The following is a 26,569-nucleotide window of genomic DNA, read 5'->3' as shown; positions in this document are numbered from 1 at the left end:
AATGATTTTTTTCCAAGCAGAGGCAGTGTGAAGCAGGGAACGCGAGACTCCTGAGAAAGCAGGAGGAATGCACTCCAAGCCCGAATGCTGCGGATGAAATTTGTTGCATCATATCATCTGGTTTTGTGCTTTGAGTTTCAGCTAGACGGGGAGATACTAAGATAGCACAAGAAAGGCCGTTTTCATGAGATCTCCAGTCCAGATTGGGAGAATCAGTCAGACTGCCAGGATCACCAGTAATTTTATTTACTGTTCGTTTTCATTGCTTTACTAAACCTCATCTCCAAACTGAGCAACCAAGGAGGGAGTGTCAGCGTCTAGATGCCAATGAGAGGCAGAGAGGAAAAAGGTTAAGATATAACAGCTGAAAGCTTTTAGATGAAAACATTATTTTTTAAAAGAGCCTGAGAGCACTGGGGTTTTATAAAACCTCCCATTGTATTGCACTAATAAGTCAAGTGCTTGCAGCCGAGCCAGCAGACACACTCCACAGCAAATTCTATTACCAACGTGTTTATTTACAAAGGCAGCCACTGACTCAAAGCTGAACAGAAAAGAGGAAAGACTGAAATATGGTTTTAAAGAAATACAGCTCCTTCGACTGGTTTTAATTTAAAATCCTAGGACTGGGTTTGTCATTTTCTTTTGTGTTTTGCGCCCTCCTCCCCTTTTTTTTGTCAAGGAACGAATTGTCCAAAACCAGCCAGGCAAAGGGGAATCTTCCTCTAGGTGTCTCTGTCCCCATTTTTATTCTCAATTTTTACACACACAGACAGACACACATACACAGACAGACACATACACACAGACACACATTCTTCTTCTCTGTCCTTCGCAGCCCAGCGCCACCTTTTCATGGCCAGAACGATCTCTCCCATCCCAGCCCCCTGGAGCACTTTATAACTCAAACCTGTCCCAGCACCCTTCTCCATCCCCCGGGGGCAATGTGGCCACCCCAAGCAGGAGCCCACAGTGCCAGGGGACAAAAAGCCAGCAGGTCCATGGGCAGGACACCGCGATGTCCTTGGAGCAGACCCCTTGCCCCCCCAGCTGTACGTATGGCTTTGCAAAACACTTACCACCTGCTCCTAAAAAACAGGAGGTGTGGGGCCTGGATTTATTGGATTTGACCAGAAACCCAGAGACACACACGCACACCAGCACTGAGTGCTCTGCTGCTGCAGTTCAGGAGAAAGTGCCGTGTCTCTATCAGCCCATACCTGCTGCGAACCTGCTCCTTTCTTTCTCTTTGGAGTATTTTGCATCCCAGCCGAGGGCACGTGGAACGAAAGGAACAAAAAACCCCTCCAGGCTTTATCAAGGCAGAAATATGTAGTCACAGTAGCACACCACTGCCTTCCCCAGCAATGGGGGACAGCGCGGGAGGACGGAGGAGAAAACGGCGGAAAGAAAAGGTGGGAGCAATTTTCAACAAAAGGGAAAACTTACATTAAATTATTGCTTTATTTCTGGTTCTATGCAAGTCTCTGACACACTCCACCCTGCCCCCCAAGACGCCATGTCCACCCCAAACAGCCCAGTAAGGAGGAGAAAGACCTGAAGGGATCCTGCCCAAAAAAGGAGCCTTCCCACAACTTGGATCTACAGAGGAGTCTCTTACTGAAAAGAAAGTCCCCAGCCAAGACAAGCCCTCCCACCCAGCAGTGTCCGGTCCCACCACCATCCCCTGGAGATGTTGAAGGGTGGAGGGAAAGGGAAGGAAAAGCTCCAGCCCCGGTGTTTTGAGAGGTGTCCTCCCTCCAGACCACGCATGAACAAGGCATCAGGTTGTGGAACAGACCCTAATGGCGAGGGCACGGGGGAGGAGTCAACTGAGAGATGAGCACAGGGTGGGAGGAGAGGAATTGCGGCAAGATGAGAGTTACCCAGCTCTCTCTCACCTCTCCCCCCAGCCCCTGCCTCATCGGATGCGGAGGTAGGAGGGGATGGAGTAATTGAAGAGCAAGTAGTCCATTTTGTATAAATTAAAGAGTCTCCTTTGGTAGAAAGGGCTAATGTCCTGGAAGAACTGGGCCGTCATGTCATCTGTTGTCCTGGTGGTCTTGGATGAAGATGGGAACTTGACGCTCGCGTCGGCCCCAACCAGCTGCAGGATGTAGTTGGCATCTTCGGCCAAGGTCTCGTATTTGCCCACCACATCGTAGTGGACGATGCAGGGGTGGCAGAGCGAGTGCACCCGCTCCCAGTGCTCGTTGAAGGGCTCCTCCCGCTGCGTCCGGGGATCCAGCAGGTAGTAGACAAACTCCTCAAAGCGCACGTCGTCCCCGCGCTCCAGGGCCTTGTCGCTGGGCTCCTGCCGGTGCCGCCGGATGATCTTGGTCCCGTAGCGCTTGTGGAAGGCCGTGTTGTAGCTGCGGGTGAACTTGTTGCGGTACGCCGAGACCAGCCGCTCGAAGGGCTCCCGCACGAAGATGAACTTGAGGTAGCTGCGCAGGCGGTGGTTGATCTCGGGGATGCTGTACTCGGAGAGGGTGCGCAGGTTGGAGGAGACGTGGGCCTCGTTGGCGGGGATTTCCAGTGGGTCCTGGTACTTGCCTTGCCCCGTCAGGACCATCATCACCCGCTTCCAGTTAGTGCAGGCCACCTTGGGCACATAGCAGTAGAGCAGCCCATGGGTGTCATCCACCACCAAGTGCCGCAAGTCATCCGGCCGCAGGAGACGCCGCTTGCGGGTGTAACGGTTGCAGATGTTGCTCAACAGTTCCCGTCTCTGCTGGTGAACTGCCTGCAGTGATGACTGCTCAAACTGGGGGGAGGAAAAAAAAAAAAAAAAAGAGATGGTCACTAGCTTGCCCTACACACAACACTCAGCCCAATCCCCTTCCCTTTCCTAGGTTTGGTAGTCACCCAAGTGAGATTTCTGGGGACAGCGCTGGCTCTGAACACAACTTGCTTTGGTGCATTTAATCCTTGTGCCTGCTGGGGTCAAAAAAAGGAATGAAATGTGATGAGGAGCTGGATGGGAGGACAAGTCAAAGGGGGTGAGGGAAGAACAGGTGGTGCAGAGTCAACAACTGAACGTTTGTAACAGCACCCCCACACACACTGAGCTAAAGCTCTCCCTTACATGAGCCCAGGGGGGCACGCACGAGCCCAGGGGGGCATGCATGAGCCCGGAGGGGCACACATGGCCCGACCCCTCCAGGAGAAACAGCAGAGCCCCTCTGCTGGCTCCTGCCCGGCTGCAATGGGGAGAGCAGAAACGTGGCACACGGGTGTGGGCACGCATGAGGGAACGGGTGGGGGTGTGCTGCCAAGGAAAGGCAAAGGGACCTGGGGGGGAGGAAAAATGGTCTTTTAATGGTGACAGCTGACCCCTGGGGAGCAGATGGGGAGCTGGAGGTGAAGTGGGGTGGCGGGGCATGATGGAGAGAAGCAAGATGCTGCTGGAGGCGGTGGTGGGGCCCTTCCTGAGAGGTCTGGGTTTCTTCTCCTGAGGGACACTTTTCACACAGGCCAGACCAGTGCCTCAGCTCTGGTCCCAGCCTCCTTTGTCTACAGGGATGAGGAGTCCACATATGGTCCTTTATCCCTTCTGACTCCTGCATCGAGGCCTGGCAGCTGCTGCATTGGCCTCCCAGGAGCCAAGAACCCTCCGATTCCTGCCCCAGCTGAAATCCCCCCCCCCTCCAGATTTGAGGACATGACCTTTCCTGTCATGGCTTTCATCATAAATTCCAAAATGTCAGTAAAAGAACTGCAGAAGGAAATTATTTCCAGGAACTCAGAAGGGGAAGGTCCCCTCCTCCTCCTCCTGCCCACTCACTGCCCGGTTTGCTCACAAGGGTTGGGAGGTTTTGCATTCGAACCCAGGGTCATTGCTGGGAACCTCCATGTCATGACGGTTGGGAACCTCCATGTCATGACGGTGGTTTCCACTTTGTGGTCGTGAAGACAGTCCTGCTGGCACCCCGTGGCCCCACGGTTAATGCCTCTGCAGCTGGCAGAGATGTGGCAATGTCAAGACGAAGGGCAAGGGCAGGCCACCTCCTTGGTCCCTACATCCTTGCTGCTGACAGGTGTCATCGCTGAGGCAGGCCAAAGGACATCCTTTACCAAGCTTCAGGTGCACCCTTGCCTCTCCCTGGGGACCATCAGGGGTTTTGGGAGAGGCAGCGTTGTGGAGATGGGGCTTTGTAAAGCTCCTGCCGTGAGTTGGGATCCTGACACAAACTGCCCATCCTGTGGATGATCCAACATTCAGAGGAGCACTAACATTTGGGCAAACAGCTCCTCCTGCAAGGCATAAACCACATTCAAGACTCTTTTGGATCTTGTGTCTCATCACTTTGGAGCACAGGTCTGCTGGGGAGCGGCTGGGGGAACTGGGGGGGTTCAGTCTGGAGAAGAGGAGGCTGAGGGGAGACCTCCTGGCCCTCTGCAACTCCCGGCCAGGAGGGGGCAGAGAGGGGGGATGAGTCTCTGGAGCCAAGGCCCCAGCGCCAGGCCCCGAGGGAATGGCCTCAAGCTGCCCAGGGCAGGGTCAGGCTGGCTCTGAGGAAGGATTTCTGTGCAGAAGGGGCTGTTGGGCGTTGGAATGGGCTGCCCAGGGCAGGGGGGAGTCCCCGGGATCCCTGGAGGGGTTGAAGAGTCGGGCTGAGCCAGCGCTGAGGGATCTGGGGGAGTTGGGAACGGTCAGGGGGAGGGTCATGGTTGGGCTGGAGGAGCTGCAAGGGCTTTTCCAGCCCAGATGATTCTGGGATTCATTTTCACAAAAGAAATAACCTTATCCAGGTCACCTTAGTGACCACTTTCTCTAGGAACCTGCATGGGCAGGAGAAAGCATCCCATTGCTGCTCCTTCCAAGAGGAAGATGATAAGGAGAAATGCTCAGGTGGAGGAAATGCAGGTCAACAGACCTGGAACTGCCAGCAAAAGATGACTCTGACATTGCTGATATATGAAAAAGATAGAGCACATTGGGTGGTGACGATCACAGCTGAAGAGGCATTCTCATGCTACACCTCCCTGCAACACAGCTAAGCCTTTCAGTAGTAATTTCAGTTCTTTGGAGGCTCCCCATCACCTTTTAAAACTGGCAACGCTTTTTGCTAGCACTTAAAAAAAAAAAAACAAAAAACAAAGCTGCATTTTAACCATGTGCTTTTTTTTTTTTTTTCAGGTGTTTTTCCCTCCACTTGCGTAATTCAAAACTATCAGACCAGAGAGACAGACAGACAGACAGTGTCTGCAGGCATGGCAACAGATAAATGTGACTGCTTTTCAACAGCCGCCCACTGCAGTAAGTGCCTGTCTTGCAGTTATTTCAGAGCAAAATTGCTCCCTTCATTTCCTTCTTTTTTAAAAGCCAGAGAAATTAAGTATTGCTTTTAAGGAAGTAACACCACGGCACGCCAGCAGCCTTCGGGTTTGCGGCGTGGTGGCCAGGGAAGTCCACGCTTGCTGTTTTTCCCAGAACAAATGTCATGTGGCTGCTTATAGACAGAAAAGCATCAACCTAGAGAGCAACACGAACGGGAAGGAGATCTGGCTGCGGCACTGGGGACGGCAGCCAGCTGCAGGGACCACCAGTCCCTCTGCTCCCTGGGGGCCACGGAGGATGGTGGCCCTGTGGATATGGGGAGGTGCGGGGCACTTTTGGTGGCCGGGGCATGTGGCCGTGGCCCAGCCCGTTGCAGTGTCGGGAGGGTGGTTTCCTGCAGCGCTTCCTGCGGGGAAGTTGTGGGCGAGAATCCCTCTGCAAAGACAAGGCTGGCTGCATGGGGGGAAACGGCCCACCCAGGGGGAAAATGCAGCAGAAGGGAAAAAAAACACCTTCCGCAGCTTCAGGCACAAACCTCCAAGCTCCCATTCAGTGGCCAAGGGCAAGTGCTCTCTGCCCCGATCTGGCCCGTGGCTTGTCCTGTAGCAGGGCCTTACACAGGGAGGGACTCACTAAACCCACCCGGAGGGGCGCGGTGACAGAGAGGACTGAGATGGCCCAGGATTATAAACTCCTCATGGTTGGGTCCAGCTTTATGCAGGTATATATATTGTGTATATCTATGCATACACATGTGAGTGTATACACAGAGCTCCCAGCGTAAAAGCATCTCTCACTTATTATCTCAGAAAGTGCAGCAATGATGCTCCTTCCCCACTGTGATGGCCACAGCCCACCGGTGATGAAACCATTTGCCCCAGGAAGGGCCATAAGCAGTTCTTTATCAACAATTACTCCCCAAAGCAGCGTGGTTTTTTGGACGTGACTAGAGGTTCAGGCATGGGGTTGGAGACAGTGCAGTGCCCTGAACACCAGAGGGGTGGAAGAAGGGGTCCACTCCCTCTTCACTCCCCTCCCCATCTCCCTGTCCCCTTACCTGGTCACTCTCATACAGGGCCTGGAGTGGGCTGCGACCGCCCTTCCCCTGCCAGGTGGATCTCATAACCCCGTCTTCTGCAGCTGGAAAAAATGAGAAAAATCAGAGGAGTTGGGAGGGGCTGCTTCCCTCATCCTCTCTGGAGATGCCCAAGTTGGGATGAGGCAACATCCCCAAGAAGAGACAAATCCCTCTGGCTGTGGGAGAGGGTGCTCAAGCAATGCTTGTCCCTCCCTCTTGAACAAAACCTGCCCTTGTAGTTCAGAAGGTCCAGACCCAACCTTTAAACAAATAAAAGACCATAAATAAAGGTAACAGCTTGTTACAATTTCAAGAGCAACTGGGAACAGTTTGATCCATGTGTGTCTGGGAGGTGCCACTGCATTGGCGAGGGAACGACCCAGGAGGTGACAGGACCCCACCAGCATCGCCGCGGCCCCGTCAGCGGCGAGACAGCGCCTGTGCTTGGCAGAGATAAGGGGCAGATCCAACGCCAGCAGCTCTGTGCTGAGCCCCCACGGGCTCAGAGTTTGCATTTCCAGGCTCAGACACACGGTCATTAATAGGCAAATTAATAGCTATGCTGTGTCTGACTGATAAGTCGTTTTAAGTTTTTTATTTGCCTTTTTTTTTTTTTTTTTCCTTCTAAACAACCAACATCTCCTTGAGTGTCTGAAGCTGAAGACAGCCACCCAAGCAGTCCTCGCCCCTTCCTTGCCACGCAGATTGGCTGGTTGATTTCAGAGCAGCACCAAACCCAAGGCTGGGCCTGGCCAGCCACGAATGTGGCGCCGGACACCCCAGAGGTGACAGATGTTCAAGTTTTCACGCTCATAAATTATGTTAGGGATGCAACCACCTTCCAGGCTATGAAGTATCTGGTTCAGCTGCCATCCCTCAGCCTCGGGGACATGTTTCCAGCACAGCGTGGGCAGAACCACATGGCCCGGATATCCCAAACCTAATGCAGGGAGCCAGCCACGACAGGGGCGCAGGCTTTCGCATGCAGCAGTGCCTCTCACCCACCCTCTGCTTCCTGGATCTGACCCTCTTTGTTGGCAGAGGATGCCACGACAGTTTTCATAGGAGAAGGTTTCTAACCGTGGGGGTTGTGCAGCCCTGGAGTTGGCTTCCACAGAAGAAACCACATTGAGTTTTAAAATGGAAGATGATGTTTTTTCTGGAGGGGATGATAGGACACATTGTTCGGGAGATCACGGCCTGGGAGGTTCTTCCAGTCCTCCAAGTTCCTGCTCCTACAGGGGCCTTCTGAAATCTCAGAGGGATGTATGTGGTGCAGGGGAAAGCATCGCTCGCAAACTGTTTCTGGCAACACGAAGGTTTCTAACGTGGAGACTTTTTGCATGACAATCTGGGGCTCTGGATCTTCTCGTTCACTGACCATCACCAAACAAACCCAAACTAGTTATACAAGCCCCAGATGGCATCTTTTTAACCAAAAGAACCAGAAAGAAAAAATCCAAATTCCATCTTCATTTTCACATGCTTATATTTTGCTTAAATGAAAACTGCTCCAAAGCACAAAGTCACCAGGCTCTAAGCTGAACACTGTTCATTCCTGGAGCTGTAATTAGGGGGAAATGAGTGCCTGACCTCACAAGAATCCACCAGCAGTGCATGCACGCTTGTGCGTTCATGGGAAATGACACTTCCTGCAGCACTGGATTGATCGAGATGTGACTCAACGAGAAGGGACGGTTTCTTCCTCAACCCCCTGTATCAGTTACCCCACAGGGGGGTGAAAAGCCATCTGTGCTAACGAGAGATAAGCGGAAGATCCAACGTACTCGGCGCTGGGCTGAGATGCTCATCCCAGAGGAGCCCCGTTTCACGTTTCCAAGCTCAGTCCTCTGCAAATGACAGGGAATGAGATTGACCTTGAAAATTCAACTCACTGCAGCTCAAATCTGCAAGCGGAGAGCATTAAACTCGAGTCCCTTTCCTGGCTGGGGCTGATAAACTCCTGTTCGATTCAGTAGTGTGACCCCGCTGTGGGCTGTCTGCAAGCGCCCTGCGCCGCAGCAGACACTTCTCCTATATTTAGTAAAAGCAACGTGGAGGCGTTTGTTTTCGAGATTAACATGTGCATCAAGCAGAACCTTTCTTACGAGGGACGTAGGCAAACCCCAGGTGGTTCTGGCTGTCCTGAAGCTGCTGGAAATGCAAATTGCTCCTCCTGGTGCTGCACAGGGGTGCGTGGAAACACCTTCCCTGGAAAAAGCTTCGGTGCGTGGTGCAGGGTCAGGTCGTGGCCTGGGAGGAGCGGGCTGGCTCGGCAGAAGGTTCTTTCGGGTGAACAAAAAGCAAATCTGCAGTAAAGCGTGGAGCGAGCAGAGGTCGGGTAGGTCAGATCCATGCTTTACCCGCTCTGGGCTGTGCCTTTTGGTGCTGCTGAGGCAGGGGAACAAGCCTGGCCAGGGACTGCTGCACCTCACAGGACTTTCACCAACACCCCCAGCAGAAACGTTGCAAACTGGATTTCCTCCAGCCTTTTTCCAGCACAAGATCTGGCAGAGAACAAGACATCTTCTCTGGATAGCAGCAAACCCCCTGGGAGCCCTGCTATGCTCATGCTGTACAGGGTTCCAGAAAAGAAAAAGGGAAGAGAAAAAAAAAAATAAAAAAGGAAAAAAAGCTGCCAGGCTGCTCCCGTGTGGCTGGAGGAGCCCGGGAGCGCTGAGCTGGCAGGAGGAAGCCACCAGCACTCCCCACTCCGCATCTTGACAGCTTTTGCTCTCCAAAGAGATGACACCATCCCCTGCCCGGGGCTCTTGCCAAACCCTTCAGAGCAAATGTGTGGCCCAACGGCAGGTTTGTACGAGGCTCCAACCGCAGGAATGCCCCCCCCAGCTCAGAAACCGTCTGCTCGTGCTACACCCGGCGTCCCGAGGAGAAAAGTGACGGGGGTGCTGCCTGGGCCATGAGGATGGATTTTGAACAGCGTTGAACCCTGCAGCAGAGCGGGACGTGTGCGGCTCAGCACGGTGCACGCGGGGGGCAGCACCCATCCCTGTGCCCCGTGGGGACCAACGCGTCCTCCTCCACAGGGCCGGGGTCAGAGCGGCTGCCAACGCCTCCGTGAGCTCAAACGGAGGCAAGTCCAGCCTGCCTGTGCCCAAAGCACCCCACAGAAATCTGGGATCGCCCAGCAGAGCAACATGGGCCAACACAGCGGTAGGCTGAGCCGGTGGGAGGCTGTAGACAGTGATTTAACAGAGTCCAGCCTCTCTAAGACCAGGCTTTGGCACCTAACACAGTTCTGCCTCGTGACCCCAAGCTGCAGCCATCCCATTCACCATCCCTCAGCCCCAGCACCTGCAATTTATGGTTGGACTAAATGATCTTCGAGTTCTTTTCCAACCTAGATGATTCTGTAGTATCTCTGCTGATGCATTCCTCTCCCAGTCTTCCCCCGTCGCCAGACCCCAGGTGCCCACTGTGCAGCCCTAGGAACACAGCTCAGCCCTAATTTGGACACAAAACCCCTCTTCCCTGGCTGCTTCATCCCAACCACCTCACCGGGGAAAGGATCTGTTCTTGATCTGTGCCTGTTTCTTCTATTAGACCTGGGACAGAGCCCGGACTGTGAGCAGAAGGAGGGAGGAAGGGGGCAGGTAGGCACATTTACACATCCCTCTTCTTCCCCTCGTTCATGCTGGGAGTGAGTCAGTCACCCCATCCCCTGTACCGCTGGCTTACCCATCCCTGGGATGCTCCTGGGACTCCAAGTTTGGAAAGGCCAAGGAATACCAAAATATATGACAGTGTTGAGGAGGGAGTATCATCAGAGTAAATTAGTGGTTCATGCTGCGTTTTGGCACCATGGCCCTGAGTACAGCAGGATCTTCCATCACGGGGGAGCTGCCAAGATCTTTGAATCCTGTCTTTCCTACTGACTTTATAGCTTGTTCCCGAGGTTCCCAGATTCCACCACATGCAGTGGTAACCCTTGGAAATTGAGCATCACCACAATTGCATCCGAAAGCGAGGATGTCACTTTGCCAAGGTATATCGAGTTTCTAAAGGGGAGAAAACATCAACCCTAGGCAGCTGCTGGATCACCATTTGGATAACAATTATCAAGACAGTGAGTGTATGTCCGTGGTCCAAATCCAAAATGTTTTTCACTGAGACAGGCAGGAGGAAATACCACGTTTGTTCTTTGCATCTCCAAAGGATGAGGGAAGGGAACCGGAGTGATGCAGAGCAAGAGACCAAAAGCCTCGTGCTAAGGCAGTAACATTAACCAGAAATCACTGAAAGGCAGCTCAGGCACATTTTGGAATCTCCCGTGCTACGAGTCTTTCGGTCTTTCCTTCAGAGCTTAAAAAGGCAACGTGCTCGCTCCCTCCTTTCCCCCCTACAGCCCAGATTTTAGTGCTGTCCCACCAAAACCAAAGCTATTTGCTTGCAGCGATGTGACATCAATACCCCAGCAGGACCCGGGGTTTCCATCACTCGCCAGCTGTCTTTGGAAAAGGGAATAGATTTTAAAGCTGTGAATATTTAGGTGTACTAGCTGATCACGAAGACAGCCAGACATGTGTGAGGTGAGGGAAAGAATGGATCATGCCCATTCCAGACTTCTGGAAGCACCAGAGAAAGAATTTGCTGTTTTGGCTGTGGAGGTTCTTAATTACGGAGGGAGGTTCTCAGCAACCACAACAGCAAATCCAGCGCCTGAGCTGAAGAGTTTGGCTAGGAGACAGGATTCAGGCAGCGACGAGCCTGCTAGGCTGACATCAGCATTACTGAGGCTTTAGAAAACAGTCTGAAGGAAAGAAAACAATTAAAAGATGTGGGTGCAACTGGATAGGGGAATAAAATCAACACGGCATTTACTAAGCGCGGCTTATACCCACGCAACCTCATCTGTGAATAAAATAAGCTGTTTCTGTAGATCAAGGGTATGTGGTAGATCCTCACCTAGATATATGTAACGCACAAGATATGACATACCACAGGAAACAAGTACTTCAGTCAGAGAGGATGAAGTTTAGAAGGTGAACTGTAAAGGACAAAGTGGAAAACAGGCAGCGCTTAAACGGGAAATGCTCGGCAGAAGGCGGATTTCTAGTAAAATATCTCCAAGATTGGCTTTGGGATCTGCACTTTGGGAGTGAGTCGCCATAAAAATAGAAAGATACTGATGACAGACAAAGCATTGAGACAGGCTGCCATGGCAGGGGGAGGCTGAAACACCAAACAGGGAAACTAAAGCTTCGTCCTGGACCAGGCGAGTGGAAATTCGACAGAATTTAAGTCACAGTGTTGGAATTCAGCAGTTTCTACTACTTTGCTGCTGGAAGTGGCAGGAGCTCCCAGATGCATTAGTTCTGGGCTACCAGCTGCCAGTGTGACAGGCATAGAAAAAGGCAAATGAAGTCCTGACACGTATCAGATGAGGTATTTGCCACAGCAGCAAAACAAGCATGAATACTATTATCCATAGCATTGGTGACCCTCAGTGGCAGCACGGACAGCTCTGCTCTCCTGGGCCCGGCGCAGAGCCAGAGCTGCTGGTAGGGGCTGCGAGGTGACCCCAGGACCCCCTGCCCCTGGCGGGTTGGAAGGGCTGGATGTGTGTTGGAGCTGAGCTGGGATGTGATTGTCCCCCAGAAACAGGCTGGCAGAGAGGGACGGGAAGAGTTTCACGTGCAGGACAGCTTCCTGCCCGCTTGCTCGGGTGCCAGATCAGAAGAGCTTTGGAAACCTCAGATCAGAGGGAGTCTGGCCAAGATGCAGCAGGAGGAATCCCCCAACTCCTTCTGAGCTGGAGGATGGAGCTTTCAGGCATTATCCAGGCTGGACCCTGGGGCCACAAAGAGCCAAAAGCTCCACTTGTGTTCTCTGATATGAAATGCTGGAGAGGGTTAAAACCTGGAGGTTCAGTGGTCTCCAGCCAAGGGAAGTGAAGAGACAGCACGCATACTTGCACATGAGTATGAACCCCAGAGGCCCCAAGGAGCTAATCCTGACCCCACCACTGTCTCCCCGCTGCTGTCTCACAGCCCCAGCTTCACTTCCTGTTGTGTCTGTGCTAAAACCTAAAAAAAGAGAAAAAATAATTGTAGCCAGGCTACCCAAAATGATCAGTCTGAGTGTTAATTACAGCCTGTGACTCCCAGAGGGTGAGTGGGATAGTTGGTACTGTATGAAGCCCCAGCTCTCAGGGCAGCCCCTCTTGGAAAGGGGATGAGCTCTCAGACCAAAAAAAAAAAAAAAAAAATCTGAACTTGGTGGAGGTGGGGTGTGAATCCAGAATTTGTCACATCACATTAGTGATGGATTCACATTTGTGACGGCCTCTGGATCTGAACACAGGTCACTGGTGACAGGAATGGGCTGCCTGGCACACACGGCACGTGTGCAGCTGAGCGGCGTTCACAGAAGGAAGAAGAATTTACAGTGGGAAACAAGAACAGTACTACCCTGTTTTATCGGAAGGGGAAACAACACACAGAGCTCCACAGCATAAAGGGATCAGCACTTGCCTTAAATCAGTCGCTGGAAGAGCCAGAAATAAGGACTTGGAGCTCTGTGGGCACCACAATGAGCTTCTCCAGACTCTGCTGACTCCCCTCCGGCACCCGTGATGGGCGATGAGGGAGTGGGGCAGTCGGAGCCGCGACGGCTCGCTCGGCCCTGCCTGCAGGAACGCGGCCGCGCTCCACGGAGACGGGCTCCTCCGGTTTAAATGACGGCACCCAAGGGACCCGGAGAAGAATCCTGCCATCTCATTTAACAGAGGATATTGAGCCTGCGTTATTCAAAGCCAAACGCGAACTGCAGCCACTGCCTGCTGAATCTGTCCAATTTTCGATTTTAACATCCAAGAGGAAAAAAAAAAAAAGAGAGAAAAAGAAAATTGAGCTTGACAGCAGCAGTGATAAATCCAGTTCTTGCAGTCTGAGCTCAGTTTTCCCTCCCAGTTTGATAGTAAAGTCTGGGATGTGCAGCCTGGTTGGCAGCTGGACATTCAACTGTGTGAGGATGGTCCAGGGCACAGAGGCCAAGAAATCACACATGGAAGCAGCAGTCGAGCCCCTGGGCAGCGGCCGGTGGTCCACGTGAAGAGCAGCCCTGCTTGGAAGGATCAGAGCTATCAGTGCTGGTCTCAAGGAGGCAGTCTAATTCTAGGAAGCTCTGGCTTTTATGCTTGGGCTTGTACTGGTAGAGAACACATTTGCCTCACCTAAGCACAAGGGCTGACTGTTGCTTTGTTTTTTTAAAAAAAAGATAGTTTTCCAAACAAAACTGGTGTTTTGATGATGTGGTGATGCAGGAACCCAAACACCAAAATCCAACAGCAAACTCCAGACCTGAAGGCAGTGACCTCTCTTTGATGGAGAAGATGAACAACTAAGCGCCCGTTTGCTTTGTTGCCCGCTGCGTTCAGCTGTGAGGAAGCGTGGCAATTCCAGTGTTCACACATCTTCAGAGCGAGGGGAGCACCTCTGGGAATAAAACCCAAACCCCACGGCTCGCCAGGCAAGAGGGAACGTCCCAAAGGCTTTGGATGTGGGGCACAGGACTTGGGGCTGTAGTGTGGGAAATCTGGGGCGGATGGCAAACGGCAGAGACCTGGCTGAGGGCGCCAGCAGAGTGTCAGTACAAACACGGGAGCTGGGGGAGAGCCAAGAACATCACTCACAGCTAAGAACACTGCTCCCGGAATCTGCAGGACGTGACAGGGCCCGTTCTGCCCCCAAAAGTGAAACAACAGCACGATGACTGTGTACAAAGATCTCATTCTGCAGCACAGCCCCAGCGATTGCCTGTCGGGGCATGCAGGGGGTCACCAGGAGAACCAGGGGGGTACACGAGGCATTTCAGACCTGCCTGGCAGCCTCCAGACCCAGAGGGCCTGCAGGAGCTGCTGGGGCTGGGAGGATCTGGAAGGAGCTCTCTCAGGTAGCAGACCAAGTTCCCTCCCACATCACCAGAGCTGAGGTTTGCCCCCCAGACAGGTGATGGGTATCTGCACTCTGTTTCCACCCCAGTGGTAGGAGACTGTGGCCCTGGGCATGCTCAGAGGTAGTGGGCAGCACCCCTGCCCCGGTCTGGCAGGTACACGTGGCAGCACAGCACCTGCAGGACTAAGCATTTTGGGGAGACAGAGCATTTCAGGGTGAACAGCAATCTTCAGACAGGCACAAGCAATGGCAGAAAGCACCCAGCCCTATGGAGAACAACCAGAAGAGATGTTTTCTGATCTTTTCCCCCGGCCTCTCCCATGCACCGTGTTACAGGGAAGGGGGAGAGCTCAGATATCAACCTGTGATAGCCCCCACCTTGCACAGCTTCCATGTGGCAGCTACCAGCTCCCTTTGGAGCAAACGCTGGATCTGGCCTCTTTTGTTCACCCTGGGGCTGCGCCAGCGAGTGGTGAGCAGGAGGAGTGACGGAGGGGAGCTGGCATCGGCTCTCAGAACTCCGTAACTAATATTTACAATACAAACATACATTTCTTGTTCCAGACCAACATCCTCCATAGCTCGGGAAATGCCCCTGCCGCCCTTCCCATCTTTGTTTCTCTTTGCATTGGTGTTTTTCTCCGCAGTTATGGCTTGTTCAGCCTGTTCTGCCTCCTGACAACATCCTCTCGCAGGAGCTCAGAGCATTCACAGGTCATCATCCTTCCCCTCCCAGCAGCGAGTGCCTCTCCTGTGCAGGAGGCTAGGTGGGCATGGGCAACAGGTTGCCACCTGACACAGCCCCGTGCAGTGTGGTCACGGGCAGACCCACCGCCGGGATTTCCCCTGCTGATGGCCAGGCCTCGGGAAAGGCTGGCTGCCTCTGCATTTCTCTCTGCTGAGGTAGAGGCGGCGTCGAGTCTGTTGGCCTGTCTCTGCTCCCTCGTTAGGGAAGGGGAATAATCCTCTGTTCTCAGCCAGGCCTCCCCCTGCCAGCTCCCCTCCCGCTGCCTGCATCAGAGTGACAGCCCGGAGCATCCCGGGGAGCAGCAGGACCTTCCCCTCGCTTGCTCCAGAGTATTTTCAGACGTTCTAGCAGAGCTGACTAGCCAGGGACGGCTGAGAGACCCGCACAGGGCACCCACACATCTGCAGCAGGACCCAACTAACCCCCCGAGCCTGTACCCATCTCCTGGAGGGATGGGCAACGGCAGCATTAGCGACAGGAGCTCCAAGGGGAGCCCGAGGGCTGGAGCTGCTTGTACCCCTGCGAGGGCACCTGGAGCAAGTCCTTCCCAGGTAACCCAGCCAGGCTGATGGAGCATAGCAGAAGGGCGGGATTACAGTTACCACTGTGCTGCTTTCTTGTCCCTTGCAAAACCACTGGATAAGCCAATTAATGGCATCCCCCTGTGTCACCAGCTGAGCCACAACCCTGGAAACTCAGCTGTCCCTCTGAAACCACTGGGTAAGTGTCTTCTCTCACCAGCCCTGCATCCCTGCATCCTAACTCTCAGGCTCAGAAACTGCCTCCAGGTAGCTTGGTTTTGGGCCATCCAACTCCATTTTCAAGCACAGCCACCACCTGGATGTTGTCAGCCCAGTTATCCCCCATGGCAAAGCCCCATCTCCAGTCAGGTGCCATCTGTCACAGGGTGCATCGCAGAGCTTGGCAGCTGTCACCAGTGTCACACCCCCACCCCCCCACCCCCCCCCAGAAGCACAGAAACCCAAAACATGTCTGTTCTTGCAGGGATGGGGAGTAGAACACACACCTGAGCCTGAAGCTCATCTGCTTGTCCATCAGAGGGCTTAACAAAGGGTATTTACTTTCTCTTACCATTACAAGACTCCTGATATGTGTTTATATAAGGCACGGGTGTGTTGGAGGTCCTGCTGAATCAGCCAAGTGCAGGATCGTGCCCAGAGACACCCCAGTACCAGCAAGCCCAGCCTGCTGGGACTGCTCCCCACGGGAAGGGGGAATGATCCTGACAGCAGTTCGTGTGGTTCTGACCTCACACTGTTTCATTCAGCAGAAATTCAACCAACCCAGTGACCTGAACTCGGCTGGATCAGACAGAACCAAGTCCCAGCAGCACGGGGATGCTTGAAAGCTTAGCTCAGGCTTTTTTCCCCACTGCTACATATTTTCTACCATCCTCACTAGCCCTTTCAAAACAGCCAAACCAAATAATTAACCACCCCCCTCCCGGCCTCCACTCACCTCCCAAGCGCTTAGAAATAGCAGAGGGCTAAACGGAGATGCATTGCGAGGAGGTTACCCACAAAGCTGAGGGAAAAACCACAAAGAAAAGCAGCTTGGAGGCAAACCTGAGCTTGGAGGCAAGACAGGACGTGCGCATGAGGAGGTTTACCCAGAAAATAGCCCGTGAACAATAGGCACCATAAGCTGCAGCAGCAAAAGACAAATCTTCTCGCCCATCCGCTCAGACAGACGAACCCGCACACTATCGCATGTGGGAGAAAGGGGTTTTGCAGCACCACAGGCACCTGAAAGTGATGTTTTAGCCACCATGATAAAGTAACATTTCAGAGCAAAATGAGGCAGGAATGCAGAAGAGGGATGAAGGCTGCACAATGGTCCACCCTCTTCCTCTTCTCCAGTACCTGGCAAAAACATGTCCTGTTCCTGTGGAGTCCTACCAGCCCCTACAATGGAGACTTTCTTCCCCTGGAAATCTCCTCCTTTTCCCCAAATTATCCTTTTGGCTTTCTGGGAAGCTACTTAATCACAGAATCACAGAACAGTTTGGGTTGGACAGGACCTTACAGATCATCTAGTTCCAACCCCCTGCCGTGGACAGGGCCACCTTCCACCAGCCCAGGTTGCCCAAAGCCCCGTCCAGCCTGGCCTTGAACCCTTCCAGGGAGGGGGCAGCCACAGCTTCTCTGGGCAGCCTGTGCCAGGGCCTCACCCCCCGCACAGTAAGGAATTTCTTCCTTATGTCTAATCTAAATCTCCTCTCTTTCAGTTTAAAACTGTTCCCCCTCGTCCTCTCCCTTCACCCCTGATCAAGGGTCCCTCCCCCCTTTCCCGCAGCCCCTTTCAGCCCTGGGGGGCCGCTCTAAGGTCTCCCTGGAGCCTTCTCTCCTCCAGCTGAACCCCCCAACTCTCCCAGCCTGTCCTCACAGGGGGGGCTCCAGCCCCCCCAGCATCTCCGTGGCCTCCTCTGGACCCGCTCAAGCAGGTCCGTGTCCTTCTGCTGTTGGTGCCCCAGAGCTGGACCCAGCCCTGCAGGGGGGTCTCACGACAGCCAACTCTCTCTTAAGGTCAACTCCAAGCAGCCACAGACAGCTCTTGAAGAGTGACGGGACACCCCAGCCCCAGCCCCTGCCTCTGCTGCTGAAGCACCCCCAGTGCCTCCTTCCCAGCCACGTTCCCCAGAAGAGGTACCCTGGGCAGTGACCTGAGGTGACACTTCTCACTTCTGAGGAGGCCCAGCTGTACAAACCCCTTGGACAAGAGGGAAAGGAGTGTTTTCCAACCTCCTTCCACCAAAGGCACATGCTTCACAGCTACTGTCCCCTGGGGCAAACCCTTCTGCAGCATTTCCAGCCCCAAACCACACAGTTCCTACAAACACAGAGCTCTGAAGGTATCGGGGATCCCCCGACTACACCACTACAACGTGTGCATGGGCAAGATGTCCGAGATAACTTCCTCTGGGAAGGAGATGAAAGGAGGCTGCCACCCCCTAAAAATAATACCCTTGTTTGCAGCAATCACCACCTTACAGCTTCTCCACAGTCCCAGGGCCGTGTGGCACAACTGGATGGTAACGGCAGCCAGGCTCCCTGGCACTAACAACTGTCCCCTTCTAGCCAAGAAACACACTCTAAAGAGGGGACAATGAGTCACTGTATTACACGGGGCGATCTGATGGACTGTACCGCTTTTAATAGGAAAAATCATTCACTCTTCTTGGGATGTGCCCTGCTGGCTGGAAGGCAGCAATCCACGGGCAAGAGTGGGACAAGGGGGTGTGATGCCTCCAGGAAATGTTAATTCAGGGTGTGGATGAAGGTTCTGAGCTATTCTCCGTGCGATGGATGGGAGGAGCCGTGCAGAGGGCTGAGTACACGTCCTGCTCTTGTGCCAGCCAGACAGGGAACAGCCCAGCCTGCCAGAAGCAGCAGTGGCTGTGGTGAACGTCTGGGGGTGGAAACGCGTGGCCTCGGGGAACTGAAGCGGGACCAAAAATCCGAGCACACCTGCCCCCCCCTGTGCGTGAGATCCTGGGTGTCTGTACACAGCTCTCTGCCATCCGGGACCCTGGGCCCGGGGGCTGACGCCACGGCGCTGCACGTGGCATGATGCATCGGGGGACTCAGTGGCAGCAGAGCTGCAGCACCTTTCTGCCTGATATGGGGGCACTGACGCCACCCACAAAGTGCAAATTACCCGCAGCACGGGGCCCTCACACACAGAAACCTGAGGGCAGACAGGCGTAGGGACAGCCCAGGAGCCCCGGGTGTATTAAATGCACTCACATGGTTTCCAGCCTGCTGGACGCTCCCTGTGCCCCTTGCCCAGGACTGTCGCCTGCCCATGGACATTTCCACGCTCGACAGCTCGTGCCGGATGCAATAAAACTGCAGGTAGGGGGCATTTGGCCTCCAGTGCAAAGTGCCACTGGCACTCAGTGCCACCAGGCTTCAGGTTTCTCAGTCTGGAGCCAGCTCAACACAAACACAGCGACTTTCATAGGAAAATGCCTCAGCCCAGCCTCCCAAATGCTGTGGCAACCTCTGTAGGGGAGGCAATGCCCTGGTGCCAAGGGACGATGGCCGACGCCTCCTGGTGAGACAGACCAGCAGCCCTGCAGCCAACCTGACCAAACCTCGGTCTCCTGCTGGCTGTCCCCCTTGTCATCTCCTTTTAGTATATTCTCTTCCAGCTCAAACACGTCCCAGCCAACATCCTAATCAAGGATCACACCTGAACAGAATGCCAGAATCATCCGGGTTGGAAAAGCCCTTGCAGCTCCTCCAGCCCCACCATGACCCTCCCCCTGACCCTTCCCAACTCCCCCAGATCCCTCAGCGCTGGCTCAGCCCGACTCTTCAACCCCTCCAGGGATCCCGGGGACTCCCCCCTGCCCTGGGCAGCCCATTCCAACGCCCAACAGCCCCTTCTGCACAGAAATCCTTCCTCAGAGCCAGCCTGACCCTGCCCTGGGCAGCTTGAGGCCATTCCCTCGGGGCCTGGCGCTTGAACAGGGCTTTCTGGCAGCTCACACACGGGGTTGGCACGGCCGTTACTACAGAAATGTGACAATAAAACCTATTTCATGTCATCACCCCCTCTTCCACTGAAAGGATCCAGAAAATACCCCTCCAATGGGCAGGTTCTCTATTCTCACCCCTGAGGGTCTGCTGTGCCTTTGGCACATCCCATGGCCGAAGACAGGGTGCCGGCTTTAGTCTGAAGGAGGCTGAGGGGAGCCCTCATCCCTCTCTGCAGCTCCTGACGGGACATTGCAGAGAGGCTGGGGCTGGGCTCTGCTCCCAGGGGATCAGGGACAGGACAAGAGGGAACGGCTGGAAACTGCCACAGGGGAGGGTCAGGCTGGGCAGGAGGAGAAAATGTTTCACCAAAGAGTGGTCCGAGAGTGGAACAGGCTGCCCGGGGAGGGGGGAGTCCCCATCCCTGGGGGGGTTTCAGGGCCGTTGGGATGAGCTGTGGGGGATGTGGGGTAGGGGAGAACTTTGTAGAGTCGGGCTGAGGGTTGGGCTCGATGATCCCGAGGGGCTTTTCCAACCTGAAGGATTCTGGGATTCTGTGGGTGAGATCAAGCCTGTGTGTCCGATTCAACACCCTCTGGGATGTGGGAAGGGCAGCCAGAGGGCCAATATTCAGAGCTATTTGTTTTTTTTTTTTTCCCAAATCACTAAAAAAGAGGGGTCGCTGCTGAAAGCCCTCCAAAGAAACACGGCGAGCACTGCTGACTATGTAATCTCCACTGTCCATTTCTATTAATCCTCTTCCAGATCTCTCAGGAACTGGAAGGCACGGTGCTGCCTTCTCACCACCCGAGGCACGCCAGCGCTCCCAGCCGCGGCAAAGCTCGCGTGACCCTGTGTGACCCTTCCGAGGGGCACTTCCCAGCAGGCTGCTGGAGCACTTGCACGTCAAAAGAGACAATGGACTCGTGTGTGCGCTTCGCTTCTCGTGCCTGGATGACAAACCCAGCCCAGAGAGCTCCGTGTCTGCGCTGCAAACTCAGCACTCTGCAGTCAGCGCTGGAGCTGAGAGATGATTTAGCATTCATGGCTCTGCTGCCAGCTCCGTCTTCCACGTGCTGTACACAACTGCTCCGACAGCAGCCACAAAGGCAGCTGGGAGGTTTGAGGGGGTGTCATCAGATGTAGGTGTTTTTTTTAAGCTGCTACAAAAAGAACATTAAATTCCTGACGTGAGATTGGGTGTGAACGTCTTGTGCTAGTTTAGATTTCTACTGCCTGTCGCACACACTGGGCAGGAAAAGAATTAATTTTTAACTTTATTTTTTGCCTTTTCTCCCCCCCCAACAGGAGACTGCTCAGCCTTTAACAACAGCCTGGGAGAGACTCCTGAAAGCTGAAATCCCTGGTCTCTCCAGGCTTCAGCCAGATGACTCCTGTTGAGGGAATGCTGGCCATACCCAAGCCAACGCAGGGACTGGCAGTTGCTGGTTCCAGAAGCAACTGTGATTAGAGATCCAGCTGCTGCACATGCTTTAAAACCACTTGAGCATTACTCTTGATCCTCAAGATCTTGGGAGGTTTACTTAGGAAGAAGTTATTGCCATTGCCATTAGGAACAGATTAAAATTACATACGGAAGCTCCTTGTTTTCTCTGAAGCTTCATAAAAGCTCTTTCCTCTCTTGACTCATGCTTCTCTCACAGCTTACTTTGCCTTTATGTTTCTGAAGGTAATTTTTCTTCATTTCTCAGTGTCACCAGCCATACCCAGGCACAGGGTTTGGCACAGCTGGTCCTTGGCTGTGTGGCTCCCTCCTCCCCAGAGATGGGGATGGCTCGGGCTCTGTTTTTCAAAGGCTTTCTTATTCCAATTTACTCAACTTGAGTCAAGGATCAGCCAGGGAAACTCTAATAAAGTGATGGAAAAGGGTGACAGCTATAGGATTAGCTCACAATAAATCATGCAGAAAGGGAAAGAGAGAATCCAGCTGCTTCAAGCAACCTGCCAAATGCCACAGCATCGTCTGTGGGGCTCGGAGCAGGAGCAGAGCCAACAGCAGCTGGTCTGGACACTCTGTCCCATTCAGAGGTTCTTCCTCAACCCTCAGGTCTCCTCTGTGGCAGGCGGCTCTGGTCACCTGGTACCAGCCTGAGGCAGATGTCAGGAAGGTTTACAAGCAGGACCACAGGCATTTGAGGTGTGTGTGGGGGATGTATTTCGCTGGGGCAACAGGCCTAGCTCTCTGCTGTCACAAGGATTGTGATTAAGATCTTTATAGGAAACAGAAAATTAACAGTATCCAGCAGGAATACGGCCTCTGTGAGCAAATAAAATATCTGTGCATAAGTACCATGCAACCGTCTGTTTTCTAATGGTTAATTCCTCCTTCTAGCCAAGCTAGAAGCTTTCCAAGAGCAATTTCTCTTTCCCATTATGCCTGTCGATCTCCTGGCCCCAGCTGGCTGCTTGCATATATAATGCAAGCCTGAACTGCCAGCATTTCCATTCCTTGTCAATAAACTCCTCCTTTCCAGTCTGCTGCTCGACAGGAATTGCAGCAGAAGGGCTTGGGCTGGCAGTGCCAAGGCAGAGATCCCTGCCGGGATGCACAGGGGCTGATTTTCAGCTGGCGAGAGGGCACCAGGAGCCCACCTCTCCCCTGCACACCCGCCCGCTGCCGTGGTGCCCGCTCCCCTGCACGCTCCCATCGCCAGGGCAGGCTCAGGCAAGCCACAGCTGCACAAAGCTCTTGGGCTCAGACAGCAGCATGGGTCTACCAAGCCAAGAGCCCATCTGCACCAGCCTGCTGTCTTCTGCTCAGCTGCTGAGGCCACGGCAGGCCAGGGGACCAGGCTGGACTTGCTCAAAACCTGCCCGCCCTCAGGCCTGGTTCAGGCAGATGCTGTCCGTGCCCTCTGCACACAGGCTACCTGCACACATACAAGAAGAAGAAGAAGTCTCTCTAGTGTCCTACGGCTCCACGACTTGTCTGCTGAATGTGTTTCAAGCCATCCTGTCAGCTCCACGCATCTGGAATTGATGAAAGCCTCTCAACAAGCAGATCTTGGGGAAAAAATGCACAGTCAGCAAGCTCTTCCCCACACAGCCACTCCCGCCCCAGCTCTGCCCCTCTGCTCTCGGTGGAGGCAGCCGGGGGGCTGTGTCCTGCCTTGCCAAATGACAGCGGGTCATTAACCTGTGAGACTCACTACCCCGAGATCAGAACGAGAGGCTTTACAGTGGGGTGAAGAGATGCATGAGCTGGCAGAGGCGCCTGCTGGAGACTAGGGAGAACCATCTCCAGCACATAACTTCTCATCACACAGCCCCTTGTGCCTACTTCTGCTGCATTTAGCAGTGGGCATTGCCTGAGGCCTCCAAAGAGCCTTGTCTCCCCAGTCAGCGTCTTTAACGGGGGACACAAACATCTCCAGTGTCACTGTGGCACTGAGACGCAACGGATCCAACATCACTGGTAGCAACTTGTCCGAGTGGTGGTTGGATTTATCTCCTTGATGCGGGTCAGGCCCTGAGGATGGCTGTTAGCAGCAGGTGCTCTGCTGCTTCCTTATTACAGGGAACGAGCAAGGTCTAACGGAGACCTCAGGACGAAGGGAACTGGGAGACCTGCACCTACACCCACCCAGCAGTTCAGGGGCAGCTGGAGCGAAACTCAGGTCAGCCCTGAGTCTCACAGCGCCTGCGTCTGCTGATCCTATTAAAGCTAAAGGGGAATCAATCTCTGATACTGCCCGGAGTAAACCTGGAAAAGACCCAACTGTGAATGTGCTACCCTGCACCCTGGCCAAAAGGAACTGCAGATGTGTGCAGGACTGAACTCGCCACCCTCCCGTGCCACGGAGAAACAAGACTGTGTGGAGACACTCCCCAGGGCTGGGGCAGGCCAGCAGAGCTGCTTGCAGGGCATCACGATAAGAACGGGGGTGGGGAATTCCTGAGGAGCTTCTGACCTCCAATTTGCACTAATTTCCCAGATCCCTGCCTTGAAGGAAGCCCTCTGCAACAGGGGGGCCGGCCCCAGAGACACTCACACCCGGCGGCTCCGAACAAATATCACCTTTGCACCCCACGTCAACATCACCCGCGTCCCTGCGAGGTCAGTCACTCACGGCGCAGAGCAGTGAAGCAACATCTGGCCAGAGCAGGCTCGAGTCGGGTTTCACGCTCACGGTGAAGCTGCAAATCCAGAGGGAGAGCAGCACTCCCAGAGAGACCCGTCTCAAACCCTCTCCCCACACGGAGAGCAGCCAGGAGGTGGGGGGTATTAACCAAGGGGCATTTACAAAGGGAAGAGTAAGCTGTGAGTAAGTGCTGTGCCAGGACTTGTGGTCCCAGTGTCCCTCCGTACCACACTGGTGGCAAGGGATGGGAAGAGACCCACGGGCTGCAGCACGCCTTGAGCAGGGCTGTGCAGGTCCAACATGCTCAGTGGAACATCTCCCCACCTCACTGCCCATCTGCTGTGCCCGGGCTCGGGGCTTGCTGACCTGCCACCTCATCCACTACAAGACAGTGCCACCTTCAGAGACTTTTGGGGAGAAAGCAACTTCAAGTCCAGCTGGTTAATGCTCTGGGGGAGTTTATGAAAATTCCCATTATGAAAAAGCAGGGTCTTACCAGCACCAGGGCCTTCTCCAGCACAGCAGGTTTCAGCAGCTGGGCTCAGCCACGGTTGGGTTACACGGCCCCAAACCAGACTCACGTGAACGTGACACCGGACCCGGATCTGGGGCAGGGTGGTTTGCAGCATCTCCCAGCTCGGAGAGGCCAGCTGTGGGTCAGGATGCTCCCGCCACTGCACGGGGAAGGACCAGAGACTGCACAGGGCATGCAGCTGGGACAGCTGAAGTGGGCAAACACTGAATCCACGTGCACTCGCACCCTCAAAACCAGGCCCTCGACCATTTCTAATACCAAATGGTGATTTTCATCTCAGCACAGAGCTGCTAAAGGATGTGGGTTATGCGGGCAGGCCTTCCTGCAGGGGTAGATGGTGACAGGCTGCTTTGGTTGCGGATGTAGCTGCTGAACCCGAGGGTGTCAGAGCTGCTGCAGGGAGAAAAACTGCTTTCTTCTCCCAGGAAAGACCAACTCTGAGCTCTTCCCAACCAAATTCCCATCAGTCTGCCTGCCCATTAATTTACAACCGTTTTAACTAATCAAAGCTCATCCAAATATTAAGAGCTCAGGGGCACTATGGGGAGAAGAGGAGCGAGCAGCCAGGCCAGCCAGCCTGTCCCTCTGCCAGGCTGCGGGAATTTACCCACGGGGTGGCTCAAGGCTGGAAACCTCCGTGTCCTAAAGCTAAACCTGCTCAGTGCCATCCCAGCAAGCTAAAGGGAATGGATTTGTGCAAGCTGAACGGATTTTGAATTCCTTCTCCAAGGCAAGGGAGGTCCATCTCCAACCAAAATTCAGGGTTTTTCCAGATCTTTGCTGCCGAGTCTTTGAAAAGTGGGAGCTGGAAAGGGTTAGGAGGTCTTCAGAAAGCATATTCACACCAGCCACCCCAGTAAGGGCCTGGGAAAAGTAAAACTTGCTCGATAACGTTCAAAATAAGTCTCAGGGAAAGGCTTGGCTCCCCTCACACTGACCTGTCCACCAGCAAACCAGCATGAAGCATCCCCACAGCCACAGGTCCTGCCAGGCTGGGGGGGCAGCAGGACAGCGCCGGGTTCAAGATGGGTCTCCAGTGGCACGGCCGGGGTCCAGAGCCCACGCAGTGCTCTCTCCCCCCACCTGCCACACTGAAAGGCTTTATTTTAGGCAGCTGCCCAGGGCGAGTCACAGCGAAGCCTGGGGCTGACGCTGAGGGGTATTTGCCAACTGCAGGGGAGCGTGCGTGGGGCACAGCGGGGTGTTTGCTTTTTGCAATCGCTGTCCTGTCTGCAGGGCTCGGGCTGGAAGCACAATCAGAGCACGACTGTACTCTGCCAGATCCAGCCCAGCCAGAGCGGGGCAGAAATTTAGGGGCTGTTAAATGCTGGGGTGACACTGAGGATGTCACCCGCTGCAGGTTCATCTGGCTACCAAGTCTCCTTGGCGTGTTTGGCTCCACGCAGAGGGGAAGAGGCACCGATGGCTGCTGAAATCAGCTGTGCTGCCTCCAGCAAAGACATCCCCGTGCCTGGCGGGTGCTGGTGCAGCCCCCAGTTGTTGACCAGCCAGCACCCGCCTCTCCTGACACCACCAGGCTTGCAGCAGCAGTGTGGGCTGTCACTTCTGCACAGGACCCAAGTCACAGCCTGTCCTTTGGCTCCCCTTCCCCTCCTTGTTCTCGTGCATGCTGCGTGCTCCCCCAGAGCATCACCATCTCCTTCCAACACAAGAAACAAAGCACCGTCTTTGCTCCCTGGCTCATTAAAATTATAAGAGGAACAAAATCAAACCACACACCCAGGTGCTACCTCATCCACTGGGTGATCTGCGACGGACGTGCAGAAAGAGTTTACCTGAGCAGCTCCTGGGGATACAGAGCAACTTTTTCTTCCCACCTTTGCCCATGAAAAGGGCTTTGACTTTGAGATTTTGGCTCCCCAGTGGAAGCCAAAGGCAATTGGGAAATGGAGAACAGTGCGAGTCCAGGCTACAGAGGAGACATTTGGGGGTAGAACCCTATTTATCAGAGCTCTGCAACTGATTTTATTGGATAATCGACTGGAATTACATAGGGTGCAAACCTGCAACAGAACAAAAACTGGGCTAGCGGTGACAGCCAGCCACGGAGCAAGGATCCCGGCATCTGGAGACATCCCCACAGGGCAGCATTTAGCAACACCTCACACCATCTAGCCCTGCTGGAAGGACTTTACTGCCAAGGGAAGAGTTGTATTTGAAGAAGGGTAAAATTAAAAGATCCCTGTGAAAGAGAGGGGAAATCGCAGAGGGCTTATAGTTGAATACAGACCTGTCCTAAAGCTGCAGATCCAGACAGGAGACAGAGACAGGGCTTACAGCAGTGCCAGCTCTGCAGATGCAGGCACCGATGTGGGACAGGGCAGACTGGTCTGAACTGGAGAGCAACGGCTGGGAATACAGGTTCAAGTCTGCACTGACACC

General features: G+C 54.1%; 1 protein-coding gene across 2 annotated transcripts in view; it reads right to left on the bottom strand.

Annotated features, from left to right (window-relative positions):
* Positions 1-1,142: 1,142 nt before the first annotated feature.
* CHST13 (carbohydrate sulfotransferase 13) overlaps positions 1,143-26,569 on the bottom strand; it is a 31,997-nt gene continuing 6,570 nt past the window's right edge. The window contains exons 2-3 of one of the 2 annotated variants that reach the window (XM_074914195.1): positions 6,342-6,424; positions 1,143-2,767 (exon numbers count right to left, since the gene is read on the bottom strand). In XM_074914195.1, the coding sequence (XP_074770296.1) occupies positions 1,922-2,767; positions 6,342-6,424 (929 nt within the window). In that variant the 3' untranslated portion in view covers positions 1,143-1,921. The remainder of the gene's footprint in view (positions 2,768-6,341; positions 6,425-26,569) is intronic. The other variant, XM_074914196.1, reaches the window with a different exon arrangement.

The sequence above is a fragment of the Athene noctua genome, chromosome 10, assembly GCF_965140245.1.
Source record: "Athene noctua chromosome 10, bAthNoc1.hap1.1, whole genome shotgun sequence".
In the NCBI taxonomy this organism is placed as follows: domain Eukaryota; kingdom Metazoa; phylum Chordata; class Aves; order Strigiformes; family Strigidae; genus Athene; species Athene noctua.
The sequence above is the reverse complement of the archived record's forward strand: the minus strand, read 5'-3'. Positions and strand labels throughout refer to the sequence as shown.